Source organism: Sebastes fasciatus, chromosome 3, assembly GCF_043250625.1.
Source record: "Sebastes fasciatus isolate fSebFas1 chromosome 3, fSebFas1.pri, whole genome shotgun sequence".
In the NCBI taxonomy this organism is placed as follows: Eukaryota; Metazoa; Chordata; class Actinopteri; order Perciformes; family Sebastidae; genus Sebastes; species Sebastes fasciatus.
Genome location: NC_133797.1, coordinates 6,748,496 through 6,769,989, shown reverse-complemented (window position 1 = coordinate 6,769,989; position 21,494 = coordinate 6,748,496). Strand labels below are relative to the sequence as shown.

The 21,494-nt window shown below is 38.9% G+C and overlaps 1 protein-coding gene and 3 long non-coding RNA genes across 4 annotated transcripts; all 4 read left to right on the top strand.

The window, feature by feature from the left end:
- The first annotated feature begins 1,943 nt into the window (after positions 1 to 1,943).
- On the top strand, positions 1,944 to 3,606 carry LOC141765263 (uncharacterized). Its single transcript, XR_012593428.1, has 3 exons — positions 1,944 to 1,998; positions 2,728 to 2,893; positions 2,977 to 3,606. It is a non-coding gene; the product is annotated as an uncharacterized LOC141765263 (long non-coding RNA).
- Positions 3,607 to 5,955: 2,349 nt separating this feature from the next.
- On the top strand, positions 5,956 to 7,738 carry LOC141765262 (uncharacterized). The gene is made up of 3 exons (XR_012593427.1): positions 5,956 to 6,010; positions 6,739 to 6,904; positions 6,988 to 7,738. It is a non-coding gene; the product is annotated as an uncharacterized LOC141765262 (long non-coding RNA).
- A 2,038-nt stretch (positions 7,739 to 9,776) lies between these two features.
- On the top strand, positions 9,777 to 17,136 carry LOC141765406 (deoxycytidylate deaminase-like). Its single transcript, XM_074631458.1, has 5 exons — positions 9,777 to 10,027; positions 10,876 to 10,975; positions 13,040 to 13,175; positions 15,591 to 15,707; positions 17,036 to 17,136. Exons 2-5 carry the CDS (start codon positions 10,925 to 10,927, stop codon positions 17,134 to 17,136), a joined length of 405 nt encoding a protein of 134 aa, XP_074487559.1. The 5' UTR covers positions 9,777 to 10,027; positions 10,876 to 10,924.
- A 1,249-nt stretch (positions 17,137 to 18,385) lies between these two features.
- Positions 18,386 to 21,494, top strand: LOC141763667 (uncharacterized). Its single transcript, XR_012593109.1, has 2 exons — positions 18,386 to 18,738; positions 19,187 to 21,494. It is a non-coding gene; the product is annotated as an uncharacterized LOC141763667 (long non-coding RNA).

Here is a 21,494-nt window from a genome sequence, read left to right as displayed (position 1 = left end):
CAGCCTTATTTACATATATAGACTGAAAGTGTTTCTAAAAATGAGCCGCAAACTGAACCAGTCCGACTGTAAACTGATCTCACAAGGAAATGGACACAATTATTAACAATGTGTGTGCGTGTAGGCGTTTGGTATGAGTTCTTCGGAACAGAACTGGTGAAACCACATTTACCAGAAACAAAAAAGAGTTTCTGTTGCAGCACATCATTCATGATTGTCACCACACCTTCACACATTCACTAAGCTGCTAAACTTGGCGGAAACCCCAGAAATATAAAACATCAGATATCAGTGTGGAGCGATGAGGAGGAGGCTGTAACCTTCATCACGTTCATCAGGTTTCCATCGTCTGAGCTCTTTTAAGGAGCTGATCTCATCTGGTTTCGTGGCGCTGACTCGGCATGTGGATCATTTGACCTCTCTGCCGCCATCTGATCGTGTTTTCACTGTTTTCAAAGAGCAGCAGATGAAGTTCATTGAAACAGAAGAGAAAGGTCAAGAAACATTTAATCATCTGATTCAACTGACTGAACGAAACTTTTTGACCTGTTGAGTCTGAACATATAAGATCATCATTAAAAATCAATAAGGAGAACTAGTACATGTACTACGTACGCAGTAATCCTGTCATACGAGTACTTGTGTCATACGAGTAGTGGTAGTGTGCGAGTCGTGTCGTACGAGTAGTCGTATCATACGAATACTTGTGTCATACGAGTTGTGGTGTCGTACAAGTCGTGTCGTACGAGTACTTGTGTCATACGAGTAGGTACTTTAATGAACTCCTCCTACAGATTTAACCCGATCAACTTCAGAATTGGTCAGTACAATCTTAACCTTTGTGATGAAAAGTTGTTAAAATCGTGAGTTTTTTTTAAACAATGTTGACGTGGCATGGCAGAGAATTTACATGATTCGCCATTGAAAGACAAACTGTCGTAACTCGACTGTACTTGGTCAAATCTGCCCCAAACTTGACCTACTTCATAGCAGTTCAGGCCTGAGGACATCTACATGGCAATATTGACACATAGTCATAGCGCCATCTACTGTCAACAGGAAGTCAGCGTTATGGGACAAACATTATCCGATTCACATGAAATGTACATTGTGTGGTCTTAACTTAATATAGACCACCATAATGCATTTTTAGCACGTGTTCTCTAGCGCCACATAGTGAAAAATTAGCAATCTGTCATTTCCTCTGCCACTCAATCCACGCAGGAAATAATGTCTAACTTGTGTGTGCAGTGACCGATGGTCACAGAAATGTAAGGATGCATGGACCAGCGTACCGTCAGTACCCCTGATGAGCGGTCAGGTGCGAGGGCCCCATCATCGCTGCTTGCAGCTTTAATTAGGGCCCGAGCACCGACAACGTCGGGCCAGCGAAGGCCCTATTGAAACTGTAGCGTTTATTATTATTCTTAAGATAAATCGCCTTTTTGACGACCTTAGCATGCCCCAAAAGTTAAACTTGGCAGACTGAGAAGACACGGTGAAAAATTTGATATTTTAAGGGTCTCGTGCTTAGCTGTTGCAAAATGGCTCGCTAGCGCCCCCTAGTGAATTGAAAAAATTGAGCACCGCGCTCTGGTTTCACCTACATGTATGAAATTTGGCAGATAGATGTAACATGTGAAGACAAACAAAAAAGCCTTTGGGAGGTATGCTCAAAACTCAACAGGAAGTCAGCCATCTTGAGTTTAATATACAATTTTCGCCCATTTTTTGCGTTTTATAGGTCGTGTACTTTAACAAACTACTCCTACAGATTTAATCAGATCGACTTGAAATTTGGTCAGGACCATCTTAAGACCTTGAGGATGAAAGGTTATCAAAATGGTGAGTTTTCACTGAACGACCTGACCGTGACGTGGCGGCCATTTTGCGCCATTCGCCATGAAACAGGAAGTTGTTGTAAATCAAATGTACATAGTCCGAAAAAAAAATACTTTCTTGTCTTATCCAGGAGGACCTCAAGGACAGGCTAGAGAGGTCACCAACATGTAAGTTCTCAATTAAACAATAATACTAAAATAAACTCCTCATTTCTACAGCCCTCAGGAATAACCACTGAATGAGTTCATAATTTACCACATCATGGATGTTAGATTGCTCCCTGATTTCGATAAATTTGACATCAAGGGCCAAATCTGGCTAACTTTGTTATCTGTTCCAGTGTCAGACTGTTTGGGCCCTCCAACAAAACAAAACAAAGTTAGCTCTGTTTAAGATTGATTCCTTTCACGCAGAGGATTTTTAGTCATTAAGCTATTTTACTACATCCAGTCTGGCTTGATAATAGCAGTGACAGCTACCCCTCCAAACTTTAATTTTATGAATGTTTCTTGATCTTATAGAGGAGGTGTTGGATTTGTTAGATAGAACATAATCGGGACAAAATTAAGTTTACAATTTGTGTGTTTGTGTATGTCTGAAATTTCTAGGCTGAAGAGCACCTCCAGTCTGCTGAAGAACACTGAATCCTAAACAACACACTGCAAATAAATCATGATAAATTACCATCATCTTAGTTTGGGTTTAATGTAATATTACACTACAATTTTGGAGCACTCTATCTTTTTGGCAATGTTAATGTTCCTTATTAATAGGGGTGTCACGATTTCGAACGAAATAAGCTTTAGATTTTGACCTTCGAAATAAAAGCAGGATTGGCGATTCTCACTGTATTTTTTTTTTTCTCTCCACCCCCGCCTACTTGAGTGTCTGAAAAAGTCACGCTTCAAAGACGACGCGGCTTAGTTTACTGGTAGCTGTACTTGGAGACCCCATTGCCACTGCTGGAGTTAGAGAGGACAGAGAAACAACAGAAGTGTAAAATCTTCCTGCTTCCCTGATGTCACCAGTGTGGTGACATTTTGCCTTCATCGTGAGTTTTAAATGTAAAAAAACAACATTGGGTTCAGCCTTAGCGGCTCGGTCCAATCCACTTTGTTTGTTTCCCATTTGCAGAGCCAGGTCTGTGGATGAACACCGGATTTATCTTCAGCAGAACAGACACCAAGCAGACCGCAAGGAGATATTTGCTGAATTTGCCAAAAAGTGCATTAGATTAGATTCACAGACTCCACCTTTAACTTTTCAACATCAGTGCCTACCCTAACCATCTCGCAAGTGTTTCCCCAACTCGCGGGTTACCTTCTCGACACGACCATTGAAACGGGTGTACTAACGCTTTTATTAGAAATCATCTTGAACATATTGCTACTCCCATATGTAAATATAGGTGGTTATATTTAAATAGGAAACAATGGAACACTATATTTCTGTTACCTCATGAATATATAATTCCAAATAAAGTCAAGGAATTTCTATTTAAGATTGTACACAGGTACTACCCTGCTAAAGATAAAATTTGGAAGTTCTTCATAACTGTCAACAATAGATGCACTTTTTGCAATTGTGAAGGGGAAACTATTGAACATGTGTTTGTAGATTGTTTTCATGCAACTTCTTTTTGATTTAATTTACATTAGAATATCTTAAAACATTTCGAAAAAGATATCATCCTAACAAAGATTGAGATATTACTCACCGAGATGAGATTTACATAATTAATTTGATTATTATCCTAGCAAAATATTATATACATAAAATTATATGGCTTAAAAGAATACCCCTCCTACCCATAACAGTAGCAACAACAATAATAATAATATTACCATCATTATCATCAACAATAACAGTAGTAACAGTAATAATAATAATATCAATAACGATAATAATATCAATAATAATGATAATAATAATATGAATAATAATAAGAATTAATTAATGATTACCGATTGTCAATCAATAATTAGTAATGATAATAATAAACAGTTAATAATGATAATGATAATGATGATAATAATAATAAAACCTTTTCAAGTGGGCACGAATCGACAAACCGTGCCCGAGTATGGTACGGAGCGTTCACACTAATCAATCGAACTGGACTTTGGGGACAGGTGGACTCAGATCTGGGCCCGGTTCCCTGATGTGAAAGCAGCCTTATTTACATATATAGACTGAAAGTGTTTCTAAAAATGAGCCGCAAACTGAACCAGTCCGACTGTAAACTGATCTCACAAGGAAATGGACACAATTATTAACAATGTGTGTGCGTGTAGGCGTTTGGTATGAGTTCTTCGGAACAGAACTGGTGAAACCACATTTACCAGAAACAAAAAAGAGTTTCTGTTGCAGCACATCATTCATGATTGTCACCACACCTTCACACATTCACTAAGCTGCTAAACTTGGCGGAAACCCCAGAAATATAAAACATCAGATATCAGTGTGGAGCGATGAGGAGGAGGCTGTAACCTTCATCACGTTCATCAGGTTTCCATCGTCTGAGCTCTTTTAAGGAGCTGATCTCATCTGGTTTCGTGGCGCTGACTCGGCATGTGGATCATTTGACCTCTCTGCCGCCATCTGATCGTGTTTTCACTGTTTTCAAAGAGCAGCAGATGAAGTTCATTGAAACAGAAGAGAAAGGTCAAGAAACATTTAATCATCTGATTCAACTGACTGAACGAAACTTTTTGACCTGTTGAGTCTGAACATATAAGATCATCATTAAAAATCAATAAGGAGAACTAGTACATGTACTACGTACGCAGTAATCCTGTCATACGAGTACTTGTGTCATACGAGTAGTGGTAGTGTGCGAGTCGTGTCGTACGAGTAGTCGTATCATACGAATACTTGTGTCATACGAGTTGTGGTGTCGTACAAGTCGTGTCGTACGAGTACTTGTGTCATACGAGTAGGTACTTTAATGAACTCCTCCTACAGATTTAACCCGATCAACTTCAGAATTGGTCAGTACAATCTTAACCTTTGTGATGAAAAGTTGTTAAAATCGTGAGTTTTTTTTAAACAATGTTGACGTGGCATGGCAGAGAATTTACATGATTCGCCATTGAAAGACAAACTGTCGTAACTCGACTGTACTTGGTCAAATCTGCCCCAAACTTGACCTACTTCATAGCAGTTCAGGCCTGAGGACATCTACATGGCAATATTGACACATAGTCATAGCGCCATCTACTGTCAACAGGAAGTCAGCGTTATGGGACAAACATTATCCGATTCACATGAAATGTACATTGTGTGGTCTTAACTTAATATAGACCACCATAATGCATTTTTAGCACGTGTTCTCTAGCGCCACATAGTGAAAAATTAGCAATCTGTCATTTCCTCTGCCACTCAATCCACGCAGGAAATAATGTCTAACTTGTGTGTGCAGTGACCGATGGTCACAGAAATGTAAGGATGCATGGACCAGCGTACCGTCAGTACCCCTGATGAGCGGTCAGGTGCGAGGGCCCCATCATCGCTGCTTGCAGCTTTAATTAGGGCCCGAGCACCGACAACGTCGGGCCAGCGAAGGCCCTATTGAAACTGTAGCGTTTATTATTATTCTTAAGATAAATCGCCTTTTTGACGACCTTAGCATGCCCCAAAAGTTAAACTTGGCAGACTGAGCAGACACGGTGAAAAATTTGATATTTTAAGGGTCTCGTGCTTAGCTGTTGCAAAATGGCTCGCTAGCGCCCCCTAGTGAATTGAAAAAATTGAGCACCGCGCTCTGGTTTCACCTACATGTATGAAATTTGGCAGATAGATGTAACATGTGAAGACAAACAAAAAAGCCTTTGGGAGGTATGCTCAAAACTCAACAGGAAGTCAGCCATCTTGAGTTTAATATACAATTTTCGCCCATTTTTTGCGTTTTATAGGTCGTGTACTTTAACAAACTACTCCTACAGATTTAATCAGATCGACTTGAAATTTGGTCAGGACCATCTTAAGACCTTGAGGATGAAAGGTTATCAAAATGGTGAGTTTTCACTGAACGACCTGACCGTGACGTGGCGGCCATTTTGCGCCATTCGCCATGAAACAGGAAGTTGTTGTAAATCAAATGTACATAGTCTGAAAAAAAAATACTTTCTTGTCTTATCCAGGAGGACCTCAAGGACAGGCTAGAGAGGTCACCAACATGTAAGTTCTCAATTAAACAATAATACTAAAATAAACTCCTCATTTCTACAGCCCTCAGGAATAACCACTGAATGAGTTCATAATTTACCACATCATGGATGTTAGATTGCTCCCTGATTTCGATAAATTTGACATCAAGGGCCAAATCTGGCTAACTTTGTTATCTGTTCCAGTGTCAGACTGTTTGGGCCCTCCAACAAAACAAAACAAAGTTAGCTCTGTTTAAGATTGATTCCTTTCACGCAGAGGATTTTTAGTCATTAAGCTATTTTACTACATCCAGTCTGGCTTGATAATAGCAGTGACAGCTACCCCTCCAAACTTTAATTTTATGAATGTTTCTTGATCTTATAGAGGAGGTGTTGGATTTGTTAGATAGAACATAATCGGGACAAAATTAAGTTTACAATTTGTGTGTTTGTGTATGTCTGAAATTTCTAGGCTGAAGAGCACCTCCAGTCTGCTGAAGAACACTGAATCCTAAACAACACACTGCAAATAAATCATGATAAATTACCATCATCTTAGTTTGGGTTTAATGTAATATTACACTACAATTTTGGAGCACTCTATCTTTTTGGCAATGTTAATGTTCCTTATTAATAGGGGTGTCACGATTTCGAACGAAATAAGCTTTAGATTTTGACCTTCGAAATAAAAGCAGGATTGGCGATTCTCACTGTATTTTTTTTTTCTCTCCACCCCCGCCTACTTGAGTGTCTGAAAAAGTCACGCTTCAAAGACGACGCGGCTTAGTTTACTGGTAGCTGTACTTGGAGACCCCATTGCCACTGCTGGAGTTAGAGAGGACAGAGAAACAACAGAAGTGTAAAATCTTCCTGCTTCCCTGATGTCACCAGTGTGGTGACATTTTGCCTTCATCGTGAGTTTTAAATGTAAAAAAACAACATTGGGTTCAGCCTTAGCGGCTCGGTCCAATCCACTTTGTTTGTTTCCCATTTGCAGAGCCAGGTCTGTGGATGAACACCGGATTTATCTTCAGCAGAACAGACACCAAGCAGACCGCAAGGAGATATTTGCTGAATTTGCCAAAAAGTGCATTAGATTAGATTCACAGACTCCACCTTTAACTTTTCAACATCAGTGCCTACCCTAACCATCTCGCAAGTGTTTCCCCAACTCGCGGGTTACCTTCTCGACACGACCATTGAAACGGGTGTACTAACGCTTTTATTAGAAATCATCTTGAACATATTGCTACTCCCATATGTAAATATAGGTGGTTATATTTAAATAGAAAACAATGGAACACTATATTTCTGTTACCTCATGAATATATAATTCCAAATAAAGTCAAGGAATTTCTATTTAAGATTGTACACAGGTACTACCCTGCTAAAGATACAATTTGGAAGTTCTTCATAACTGTCAACAATAGATGCACTTTTTGCAATTGTGAAGGGGAAACTATTGAACATGTGTTTATAGATTGTTTTCATGCAACTTCTTTTTGGTTTAATTTACATAAGAATCTCTTAAAACATTTAGAAAAAGATATCATCCTAACAAAGATTGAGATATTACTCACTGAGATGAGATTTACATAATTAAATTGATTATTATCCTAGCAAAATATTATATACATAAAATGATATGGCTTAAAAGAATACCCTCCTTTTTTATTTTTAAACATACTGATTTAAAAACATATTTGACTATGATTGATAACTTAAAACTCAAAAATTCTAAATTGAAGAAAACTTAAATTGTTTAGACATTTCAAGTTTATTCCAATTATTTAGCAGAATGTTGTTTATTATTATTATTATTATTATTATTATTATTATGTTTTGTTTTTATTCATCTTTTCCTTTCCTTACAGTGTATTTGTTGTATCATTTATAATTAATTTTTTATACTGTAAAATATTTTTGCAGAATTGTAATGAAAATCTGAACATGCGATTATATTGTATTGAACTTTTGAAATAAAGAACAAAAAACTGCGCGGGAGATTTATTCCTGTTTCGTTTTGACGTCATGGGGCGTGTCTTAGTGTTGTGGCGAGGCTGACTCTCTTTACTTTAAAGCAAACATCCCAGCTGTTCAGCACTCAGTCCCGAGAGAAGCAGAGAAACCCTTTGGACGTCTAGTATTTGGAAGACTATGGAGGAAACGTAAGTAGTTTCAACTTGTTGTCAAACTTTGTCTCGGCGTTAGGGATGGGCCTTGGGGGTCCAAGCCCGTCCAGAAAGGTCACTGTGCCACCTCATCTGAATTCTCTCCTGACAAAAAACTAAACTGAAATAACAGTTTAGCTATAAGTAAAATTAAGTCATACAGTTTGGTAATGGAAGGACTTAACACTGCAATGCAAAATAAAGCACAAAACAGGGATAGTTTTGCATTTAGGAAACAACTAGGACATGTACTTGGGCTTGATTACATTGTTTTCTATTGGAGTGTCCTAACTGGCCGCGAGCAACACGGCGCTGAACAGCGCGGCATGACGTTTTGTCCGAACTTCTATTTTTTCCTGTCACTCATATTGAGAGGAACGGCTGATTAGTTTAGATAAAATGAGCCGAGAAAACCGGGTCAATTGTCCTGGATGTAAATGGAAATATTAACTTAATTACTGACACTTTTAGCACAGGCATTGACGCTCGCAGTTATATGTGTAGCGTTCACTAGTGAAACTTTATTATGAGCTACCTGTCAAAAAATATAACCGCCACCTCACTTATGGTTCAAATAAAACGAACACACAGTGTAAAGAGACAACTATGGAAACTATGAGCCGTCACTACAATATTTCAGTAAGAAGCCTCGTTTTGATCCGCTCCGTTTATGTGTTTTTTTTTTTGTTTTGTTTTTTTAAATCTAGCTCAATAGAAAAAAATGAGAGAAAGTAGACCTACCTGCATTAAAGCACAATTAGGACCAAGAGAGTAAAAAGCATCCTGTGCTCCTCTCACATCTTACTTTTTCTACCTGTTCGGGTTAATCTGTTCAGTATCGTGGAATAAAACAATGGACTAATGTTACACTACAGCAGGCTGAGCAGAGACAACAACTGGTGAGAGAAACATCCACATTTAGTCTTTATTAACTTAAATTATATTTATGAAGAAATCAGTCAGACTGTTCGATTAATGTGTTGTTTAACTCCCTGTTTACTTTATCTGGAGAAGATCACTAGATAACAACCTCTTGCTCTTGGCTATATCGTATGTTATTTCCAGTAAATATCACAAATAAAACGTGTGTTTTCTGATAAAAAAAAAGTAAGAACGTAGGAAGATAACAAGTACTACTAATCCATCTTTTAAGTGGTTACGTCTCCAGCTCCAGTCTGATCTGGAGCTCACAGCTGATATGTACGTGGTTTGTTTACATGACGGAACAGAAGTGCAGAATTAACGGATTCAGTGTGGACAGAGAGCGTCAGATGTGCGATGCGGCGCGATAGTCGGACGCTCAAGTTAGGACACGGTGTTAGTTTATAACCTGTTTTTGTGGCCATAACAGCATGTGTATGCGTCCGTGCGAGCCTGTGCGCATAAGTGGCAGTATGTATACACCTCTCTGTCAGTTAATTTCTTTCATGAAACATGATAATGTTAAATATACACTTAATAAACCCCCCCCCGTCAAAGCTGATTGCCCGTCCGCCCCTAATACTCTGGCGCCGACCCTGTATGAGAAATATAAGAAATAGACCCATAAATTGTATTTTCATCGTGATATGAACATGCGCGATGAACATATCGCAAAAGGCTGTGAACACGATGAATCCGAAAAATCATTACATTTAGGGATGGTTAACACTTCATCCTCTCCTCTGCTGCTCTGTGTCGGAGCTCTCCACTCACATCAACACACAGTCAGTCAGTCTGTGAACAGCTGATCAGAGAAGCCGCGGTGGAGACGGCTACCCAGCCAACATTTGTTTTTTTTATGTGAAACAGTTTTGTTGGTCATTTAAACATTAATATATTGTTGGTGCTTTGGTCAGCCCCCAGCGGTTAAGCAAGGGCTGAATGGTGAGTTAACATGGGGTGATACTGAATAAGAAAAATGTCTGTAGAATATCCAACTTACAAAAAATGTCATCGCGGTTACTTTTTGGTGGTGGAAGAAGAATTTGTCTCTTTTACTTCAGTGTGAGTAGCACTGTGTTAAAATACACAGGTATAACTGGTACAGGTAATCTGATATTTATATTCAAAATAATTTATAGCGGCAGCCTTAACCACAAATGTTGTTGTTCTCCATCCTTAATATTAGTTCATATCATAACCCTGATAACCTGCGTCATCTGTTTACCAATGTGAATATTGACAGGCAATGTCTACTGCTTCACGGGAGTATGAACTATATGCTATTATTATGTTTTTGTGTTAAATATTGAGTTTGTTATTATTTACTCACTGGCCATTTTAACATGACACAAAAGTTTCAGCATTGGTAAATTTAATTGTACTGAATTTGCTTAAAGGTCAAACCTATTTGTCTTGATCAGGGATTTAGTCTGTCACACATATGAACATTGTTTTTATTAATCTTTATCTAATTACTCTGAAAAACACCAGACATAGATGTCAACATTCATTGTTTATTGACATTAATTGTAACATGTCAACATTACAGGCACCTATGTGTATGCATGTAGAAAGAAAGAAAAAAGAGGTCTGTTCTTATTTTATCACTTGGATCACATCACTGTCTCTGTATAATGTGGAATCAGCAGATCTTCCTCTGCATCCCTGTAATGAGTAGCTGACTGCACCTGCCAGCAGTACAGCAATATGTATGCTGTTGCTTTAACTAAAACTAAAACTAAAATCTAACTTTACATTCTCTCTCTGTCTTTTTGTGTGTTTCTCTGTAGCAGCCCAACTAAGAAGAGGGAAGACATCCTGGAAGGGTCAGACTACTTTATGGCTGTAGCCTGTCTGTCGGCCCAAAGGAGCCGAGACCCAAGCTCACAGGTGTGTGTTTGACACTGTACATTTAATTAATGTTAAATATATAAAACTACGACTATGATTAAACTTCAGAATTTTTTATTAATCACATTTAAAATATTTCTGATAAATCACCAGTTCATCTAGTAAATTATAAACTTCACCCACAATAAATCATTAAATTAATTTATGCAAGTTATACTGAACAAGGGGCTATGTAAACATCATGAAGCCAAATATAACTGTCAAATGACATCCCTTAAACACTGTACTGCACCTTCAGCCACAGACTCATCCCCCCTCGGCACAGCACAAAGCGCCTGGGTCAGTCCTTCATGCTGGTAGCAATCAGGCTCCACAACCAAGACTGACCCCCATATGACAACTATTAGGACTTTAAGAAGTTTAAACATGCACTATCTGCCTTTTAACATGCACTATCTGCAACCATCTTGGACTCTAACCACTGGCGCACTTTACACTTACTTACACTATATATCCTATATACCACTTTATAGACTGCACATTTATTTATTGCACATACTACATTTATTTATTGACGGACTGTACACACTATGTTCACCCATTCACTCTGTATCTTTTATATCTCTATTATTGTTTTATAATTTTTGTATACCTTTATCTCTCCTGTGTTTCACTCAGGGATTAATAAAGGTTCATCTTATCTTATCTTATCTTATCTTATCTTATAAGCATGCAGCACCGCCAAATAGAAAAGGCTGCAAGTAAAAATTGCATGCTGGTCACACACCTGGTGACACGTTGCTGTGGGATGGCGTTCCATTCCTCAACCAGGATGCAAATTGGTTTTGCGGAACACCAGCTTCAACTTGCCCTATTGCGCGGGCCTTATCCAGATTAGACAAAGGTGGCATGCCAACGCTTGGAGCAGACATCAAATGATCACTTTAGTAGGGTGCGGCACCCAGCAGGCCCCAGGCAAATCAGGCACATGTTTGGCAGCACCTGGACCTCACAACAAGAGTCAATACCAAAAGGCGAATACACTGGTTACCATTGGCGGAGCATTTTGGCAAATTTTTCTTGGGCGCTACCCACATAATCAGCTGTGCTGCTCATCCCACAAATACATGATCCTTACAAGTTGGGCATCATTGTGAAGGTAAATAAACAGGCTTTCCAACGATGTATGATACAATGCCAATTAGCATTGTAACAACAGAGAAATAATCCACCAAACACAAGTTTACAAACTTTTTTTTCCCAGTTTAGTTTGTATTCATCCTTGGTTCTGGTAGTGTCAGTGGGTCCCAGTATGAGCGCAGGTTGACTCCACCTATTCCCTGCAGCCCTCTTCATTACATGACCGTCTGAACTCTTATTTGTGGCTTAAGTTCTTTTTCTTATTTTGTTCCACTGCTTATAGTATCTTAGTATTCTAGATTCATGTTCATATTCTCACTTCCATAATGGCATAACTGGAAGAAGTTTTTATTTGGCTCAACAGGTTAGTTGTGCAGCACAGGGGGAGCGGACCAGCGAGGCCCATAAGCTCTTAAAACAGTCATTATTGCAAGTAAATAAAATAGGACAATGCTGTACACCAAGTATTTGCATGTGTAGAAGAACAGGATGGTTGAAAGAAATGGATGTCCACCATAAAGCAAGCAGAACTGTAAGGGATCCTATTCATGTCCAGCCTTTAGAGCAGCAAGTAGCTCGTTACCTGTGTCTGAGTGGCTCACTAAAAGTTACAAGAATATGGACATAAATTTGATAACACAAAGTCACATTGTAAACCAGTTTAAATTTCTATCCGATCAAATTCACAGACATTGCGCCCCCTTCTGACATCAGCGACATGGCAACATCAGGCGATGTTAGCAGACCAGCAAGCCTACAACGGATTTGACAATTACCGCAGAAAATAGCCAGACCAATAAAAAGCAAAAAAATAAACTATTTTAATGAGGAATGGGTGATGACGAATGTGTGTGTGTCTCATTTGCGGTGCAAGCGTGTCAGTCGGTAAAAGGTGGCCTAATGCTAATTTGATTCCCTGAGTGTACAGATAGAATTAACTGTGGAACCTCTCCCTCTCTGCAGGTGGGGGCGTGTATAGTGAACCAGGAAAATAACATAGTTGGCATCGGTTACAATGGGATGCCCAATGGCTGTGGTGATGACAAGCTACCCTGGGGACGTGAAGGGGACGACGAACTCAAAAAAAAATACCTTTTTGGTAATAATGCTTGTACACACACACACACACACACACACACACACACACACACACACTTCTTGCTTTAATTTTGGATAATCATTTTGGTTTCATTATTTTTTGGAATCAAACTGTTTGGTTGAAGAAAATGTACATGTACAATGTACAACAACAAAGTACTGGTTTCATCCACCACAGCACATAACTCCATGGTATTCATCTTAGATTGTGTGGGAGGATTTTGGAAAGACTGTAATTCATTATTTTTCCTCACTGTGCTGCTGAGATCTCTTCATGCCTGTAGAGGGTGGTAGAGGATAAATAATGAAGAAATTTCGCTCTTTCTCCATTCTCTTCTCTTGCATTCTTCTTTATCTTTCTCCATTATCTTCTGTCTTTTCTCTCTTCCCTTCTCCCTTTGTGCTCAGTTTAGGTTGGGATAGAGGGCAAATAAGTAATCTACATCCGTCTCCACTCATAATGAGCACCTTGACTAAATTGACCAAGTAGTATTTAGACTGAGACTTGTACCTCCACCCCAATACAATGGAGGTGAATTGTTTGTGGAGCTTGAAACACTGAGAATGCATCAAAAAAAAATAATTCAACAGCAAGGTGTTTTTTGTCCTTTTTTTAGTTAAACACAAAATTCGGGGTGCCACTTAAAATAGTATACGGTAATGTTTGTGACCTTTTTACATATAATCAACTCTGTTGCAGCTATACCTCAGATCTGGAAAAGGAAGCTATCATTATGTACAAAACAAATGGCACGTTGCCCCTACATTAAGGATACAGCATGGATGAGTAAGAGAAAAATAAACAAGAAAATATATCAGCTATACATGCATCTTAAAAACATGTCTGCTGCTCCAGTAGCTATTCAGTCAAAATGGGAAGATATGTTAGACAAATGTATCCCATGGGGGAAAGTATTTGCATGTATTTACACAACTTCTTTTGATGTCTCCAATAGAATTTTACAACTAAAACTAATCTACAAACACTTGCCTACTAAGAAAATGCTAAAAATAAAAATGGGGCATCCAACAATGTGACTTCTGTAGATTTTGTGAGGAGGAAGAGGAGTCAGACATTCATTTATTTTGGTATTGTAAGGAAGTTACATTATTTTGGATTAAAGTTGAAAAGTGGATCTCAGTTTCTATAGTTGTCCTTTATCCATAATGTTTGGTGATTTAAGGGATTATAAAGAAGTAAAATACCTGAACATCATTATTATCATTATGATGGGGAAAGCATATATATATATATATAATATATATATATATATATATATATATATTTAAAGCTACAAAAAAACAGCAATTAAACACTGAACGTTTCAAAATGTTTTTGAAACATAAGTGGGTTCTTGAGAAAGATGTTAATAGGAATAAAGAACAAAATATAATTTTTTGAACGTGGGTGGGATACTTTGAGTCAAACAAAAGTTAATAAATAAATAATGTCGATAAAGGTCAACTAAAGATAGATACTGTAATTGTGGATATGTACATGAATGCGTGTGTAAATACAGATATATGTATCTATATATGAGGTTGATTGTATGTATATGAACTTACCTCTTGACACTGCACTATTACAGCGGGTAGTACCGTTTTTTATATGTTGCTATCTTTATGCCCCTTTACAAGTATGTGTATGTATTCCTTTAACCTTAAACAAAATAAAATAAAAACATTCGGGTGCCAGGCAACTATTAAAAATCTAAAAATATAATGGAATATATACTGTATGTATGCAGTAAGGCTCTCAGGCATTCTGTATTACTTTCAACTAATTTCTGTTATGATTTGCAGCCGTATAAAAATAAATTGGGCTGAACATGTTTTAGTTATCTCTGCTGAAGACATGATTTAGTCTTCCCTCTTTTGTTTGGGCACGTGACCTCTTTTAAATGTGCATGTGGCAAGATTTCTGCTCATGGTCAAAACTTTCTGCACATACAAAACATTTCCCACACATTCTCTGAGAAGTCCAGAAAGTCGTAATTTAATGAGGATAAAGTCGTAATATTTGAAGAAAAATTTCCACTTGTCTTATGGTTTGCTGTGCAGAGTTGAGCAATGGCTTCTGCTGGGGTACGGCAACACCACTTAGACAAACCACACACAGAAATGCAGTACACCGTAATACTAGAACCGGTAGTAATATATATAATAATGGCAATCTGTTAAGTTTATTTATTATGATTACATATTGTAATGATTATTTCGGACAGCGAAGCGTTTAGGAGAAGGAAGTGTTTCTGGTCTGTTCCATCTTAGGAGGCAGGTTCTGGTATATTATGCTCTTCTGTCTCCAAAGGTTTGCTTACGGCTTTTTTTTTTGCAATACAACCTACAACTTAAAACAAGAAAACTCCCAATGTCTAGTATTGACTCTGGATCATCTCAATGCTCCGTCCCACAGTGTGCCACGCAGAGCTGAATGCCATCATGAACAAGAACGGCGCCGATGTGAAAGGCTGCACCATCTATGTGGCTTTGTTCCCCTGCAACGAGTGTGCCAAGCTCATCATCCAGTCTGGTGGGTGTTTACCACACACACACACACACACACACACACACACACACACACACACACACACACACACACACACACACACACACACACACACACACACACACACACACACCTCCAGTCAGCTGTGACTATTGGTAGACTCATACTGATTTTTGAAGGCCTTTTAATGATATTTTATGTTATTGATATTATTTTTTTGTGTTTTAACTGCTTAAGGTTGGTGTGTCCATATTTTGTTTCAACGTCCAATGTCTAAAAATGTTTCTTGGCAAAGCCCCTTCAAATCAAAATATCAAAATATTTTTGAATAATATTATCACTGTTTTCCTAGGTCATTTTGCTCCCAGTAATGACCGGATCCATTGCCGGCCGGCTAATGTTCAATCACCCAAACTCAGTCTCTCAGCCTTGTCCGCAAGCATCCGTGGGAATTATTTTCACATACTGTATATTTCAAAAGTGACTATTTAAAGTTGCTGTTTGCTCCAGACTCACCTGCACCTACTGATGCAAAATGAATAAACTGTTTCAACTAGTGCTTGGCGATATGACAATATATATATCGTCAAACAATAAAAAATATTATCTTTTATATTTTTCCTATATTGAAATGTTGCAGGATTTTATCACTGTTATGGTCAGTGTTAAAAGGAAATTAATAAAATTTTAATTTGAGTTACATTCCGAGATTTATTTTGAAGTCACAAGGAAGAAAGCAGCTTTTTACATCACGCTGTATGGTGCGTGGCTTTGTGTGTAATGCAGGTGTGGCGACCTGTCAATCAGAAGTTTGCCCCGCCCTAAAGCATCCCCTGCGATTGAGACTCATGTTTATAATGTTTACTGAGGTAATAAATCAAGTGAGAAGTAGGCTCATTTTCTCATAGACTTCTATACAATCAGACTTCTTTCAGAGGAGTCGCCCCCTGCTGGCTATTAGAAAGAATGCAAGTTGAAGCGTTTTCACATCGGCTTCACTTTTCAGAGCTGGAGGTTGCCGCCTGGTAGCACCAGTAGATGGTCAATTTGCACTGTTTGGAATGAAGCCTCGAGTAATGAACATATTTCCCAAAGCAATGCATCAGACACCCTGAATGCTTCATTTAGCCTTCACAAGTCTAAATCCCCACTAGTGGTTTAAGATGACGAAAAAGGGAAAAAAAGTGTGAAAACTTTCCATAAATACGGGACAGGGGAATGAAAAACGGGAGTCTCCCGGGAAAATCGTGAGGGTTGTCAAGTATGCTTATAATATTTTTTATTTTGCACCGCTGCCTTCTGCGTCTCTCCATAATCCCTCCATCCCTCCCTCCCTCCCTTCCTCTGTCCAGGTATTAAGGAAGTGGTCTATATTTCTGATAAGTACCAAGACACACCAGAGGTGACTGCTTCCAAAATTATGCTACATACGGCAAACATAAAATACGGGTGAGTAACAAGTTTGCTTTGGCACATAGGAACAAGTGGAAGTGTCGTTTGTGTTTTATTATTACACAAGGTCAAGGGATACATACACACACACATATATATATATATAAAGGAACTTAATAACAATACCACCAGCTGAAAGCAACAACAGGAGAGAAACAAAATAACAAGTGGACGTGTTGCTTCCTTGCCTTAACGGAAAATTTCACCCTGATAATATCTTTTTTTGGTGATGGTGTTGTAATTAACCTCCTTTGTGGCACCAACATCCTTCCCCAACTTCTTAGCATCACATTGCAAATTGTCAAACATCTGTGCTGTGTTGGAATAGATTTAGTCATCATTGAGGTTTGAGGTGAAAACCTTTGTGTACTTCCATTGTAACTGCTACTGAAAATAATTTGATGTCCTCCACATTTGACCAGTTATTCATAACAAAAATACACCAAACAACTATAGTGGGCTGATGGGAACTTCTCATGGACACAACACAGCTCAAGCACTCAAGTAGATGGTGAATGCAACGGGAGCTATGACACAAACCTGCCTGACTCCTGTCCTGATTTTGAGAGGATTTGATCCACCACAGTGAACAGTTGCAGTCATGACATGCAGGAGGCGGGCGGCGATGACACATTTTTTGAGGGTGCTTTAAGTGCTCCAAGGCATGCCAGAGGCTTCCTGGTGGATTAAATTAAAGGTCAGATCTGGTCAGGTCTCTCAAGATGAGAAATAGTTCCTAGTGCCTCTGCTGCAATTGTCTGTCTCTGACAATGTCATGTCTGGCAAGAAGACTACACATAGACAGGAAAACATGGAGGCGTGGTGGAAACAGACTAAAGGTGACGAAAGAGTGAATAGTAAGGACCTTTTTAGAATGAGCCAGAAGGCTGAGTTTAATACGTATAAACAGCAGAGCAACTTGTTACTTTGCCACACAGTTTACTGACACGGAAGTACTAATATTTTAGAATTCAAGGTTGATATTGTTATTGTGCTAATAATCAGTATACCTTGATTTTCTTCAAATTGGCTGATTAACTCATTCCACGGGGATAAGACAAAAACTCACGTGCATGCGCGCACACTACACACTGCAGAAGAGTTAGTAGGTCTGAGAATATCTAGTGAATGTACAGTGGAAGTTTGTGCAGAAATAAATGCTGCAGCTCCTCCAGACCAAGAGAGGTTTCCCGTGTCTTGTGAAGTGACGGGGCTCCGCAACGAGTAACGTTATCGTCTCCGATAAAACTCCAGTGTATTCCCTGTTCCCTCCGACCGCGGTCGGGAGGCTGAGACAGGAAAAGCCAACACTAGGATCAGCATCGGTTCATGGAGAGACCTTTGTCTGGTCAGCTAACATTACTGCCAAGCAGCTGAAATATAGAGTGATATTGTGGTTTTAGCTGACGTGTGTCGCCTCACTGTTTTGAGCGATGCTCGCTCATGTCTATGTAGAGCGAGCATAAGCGTGATCAACAGGACGCTGACTTTCGTTGACTTAACGGCCACAGGTGTCGCTGTTAACAAGACATTTCTGATTCTTACATAGAGTCCCTTTAAGTAAAAGTAGTAATATTACAGTACATTAGTATGACAGACAAAAGTCCGGCATTGAAAATCTTTTTTGAGTAAAAGTGCAAATGTAAATAGGTGAGGCCTCGAATCTCTAGAAGAGCAGCTGACAATGCAGCTGAGCGCTTCTCTAACCTGTTAACACGGATGCCAAAATAAAAAGCAACATAACACAGCCGCCTGTTCCCGGTGTGGCCGAGGCATTAGTGTGATCACGGTTGTTGGTTAAACCAGATAAGGTTATGTTGAACTGGCTTCATAGTACAAGGCCTCTGGTCACAGAGAGACAAGCTTTTACATGACAAATTGTCATAAACAATAAAGTTGTTAGGGTTTGTATTAAACTGTAATGTTTTTAGGGGGTCTTTTTGCCCTTCTTGGTCTTACTCACTTTCTCTCTCACACTTCTTTACAATTTGCCCAGACCTTGTGAAAACGTTTCAGGGGGGGGGAGGCAGATGAAAGTATGACTTGATAAGATAATGAAGAAGTGACTTTCATCCTCATCCATGTTTTTATGTGCTGTTTTCCATGTGTGTCCTCATACCTGTGTCCCTGACTAATGCGTGTGTTGTTTTTTCCCCCTCTGTGTGCTCTGGCAGGAAGTTCGTGTCCAAGAAGACTGAGATTGTCATTGATTTTAATTCCATTAACAAGCCTGGAATGCCGAGCAGCGCGACCAAGTGAAAATGCAAACGGCTCACCTTGGGGAGCTGCTGAATGAGGCGAGAAGTAGAGGGAGGATGACAAGATTGAAAGGGACTTTGATGCCTCTTTTCTGTATGTCTTCTTGCCCCCCTGCTTTGTCCAAAGGAAAACTGAAGGATACCTCGACTTTGGCATCTTTTGATATTTTGATTAACCGGATATTCAAGATAGTTTAATTTGACGCTTCGCCCCTTTGTGGATGGCTGTGGCAGAAGGTCTTTCAATGCTGCTTTCACACTTCTTTTCTTTTAGAACTCCCTTTGGGTTTGGGCATACACCGGGACTCTGAACACACTTTTCTTGAGTGTTTGATTTTAAAATCTTTTGTGTGGTGAATCAGATCTCCTCATGGCTGTCTGCACAGGGGAAAAACATGAATCTGTTGGGCTTTTTTTTTTTTTCCCTCCTTTCAAACAACATTCCAGATTAGTGTAGAGGCACCTTGACATTCAGTTCGTTTGACCTTTCACATTCACACTGGAAGCTTCCCAGTTAGTCAGTTTTTTTTTGCAATGTGGTTCATCCAATCTGTTTGTAGCCACTGTGTTTTACTTTTTATTGTATTTTATTTTTAACTGGACGCTCTTTGAAAATTGAAATGGTCATCTAATGGTGTACTTCAGCTTTAACTACGGCTCCCGTAAAGCTTTGACAGCACACCTATGACCTGTGGTAGCTCTGGTTCTTCAAGGCTAACAAGATAATTGCTTTTAAATTACAAAATAACACCAATTTGCCAGATTAATGGAGCGGCTTTGTGAATGCGGCCCAATTATTCCATTATTAGCACTGCCCTTCTCTTATCTTTACACACTACACACTGTATGTAATATATATATATATATATATATATATATATATATATATTATATATATATACTGCTATATATACACTCATTCCCTGTAGGGGATATGGTGTTTTAATGACCATTTTAAAATTGTTTTCTGAAAGATGTTGCTGTCTTCAGTTGGTGAGTCAAAGTTTCTGTTTTCTTTTTTCAACTGTACCAACACGAGGCAGCAGACAAACACCATTTCTTATTTTATATATCTTTCATGGTGCCAAATGGCTTTTAAAAACATGTTGTATCTGTGGATCATAATACCACATTGTTTTCCAAGACTACCTGCTGTTAAGATCAGAAGTTTATTATTTTGCTGTTATTCTGTCCAACATGCTGGTACAACGAGCGTATGAAATCATTTCTACATAATGTGTCTGTGTGATGATGTACATGTGTGCTTCACATAAGTGACCTGAGGCCTGGACTACGAAGCAGGATTTGGCGTTAGCGAGGTAACTTCAGGGTTAACCCTTCAGGGTTTTCCGTCATACGAAGGTGGATCACTTCTCACTGGGGTAGATCGCCATGGTAAGCAAACCTGCTCCGCAGCAGGTTATGTTCCAGATAAGAGATCAACTCGTATAAAAGCACCGCCTACTAACCAATCAGAGCTCGGTGAGCAGATCGTATGATAATATTACACAAATACGAAGAAGTTACAGTCATAATCCAGATTAAAAACAACACAGTTTAAACTGACACATGCAGGAAGGACAGCTGGATTTATGCTGTGGGTGTTTACCGCTTTGAAGTATATTTTTATATTTACTTTTTTTTACTTGCTCTCAAGTCCGTTTCACACCGCCGGAGACGAGGACGCAGCTGAGAGAAGGCTGAAATAGTCATACACACCGTGTCCTTGTTAATGGGCATAATGAAGTGTAATCCATTCATTCATAACTCATCTAAAAGCTATTTATATCCAGACAACTATATCTGACTTTTGAGTATTCCGTTAAATTAATAAATCTGTTAATTTACGCATTCAAACATCAGGAGTTTTTTCTTTTGTCAGCTGTCCTTCCTGCATTTGGCAGCTTCAACTGTTACCTTTAGTCTTGATTAAGTGTTCAACTTCTTCGTATTTGTCTAATATTATAGTTCACTCTTCCTTTGTAAAATATGCCGCTCTGCCTGTCTGTCCGCTTCTCAATTGTGTCTTCATACCATCATTCCTTCCACTGTGTCAGCTGTCAGTGCAGTTGGAAGTCAATAAAATGTCTGTGCCGCATGA

Bases quoted from the DNA above. Each gene is read 5' to 3' on its own strand.
- LOC141765406 (XM_074631458.1), top strand. From the start codon at position 10,925: ATGGCTGTAGCCTGTCTGTCGGCCCAAAGGAGCCGAGACCCAAGCTCA. The intron at 10,976-13,039 runs GTGTGTGTTTGA...CCCTCTCTGCAG, and splicing joins GCCGAGACCCAAGCTCACAG to GTGGGGGCGTGTATAGTGAA. The intron at 15,708-17,035 runs GTGGGTGTTTAC...TCCTCTGTCCAG, and splicing joins CAAGCTCATCATCCAGTCTG to GTATTAAGGAAGTGGTCTAT.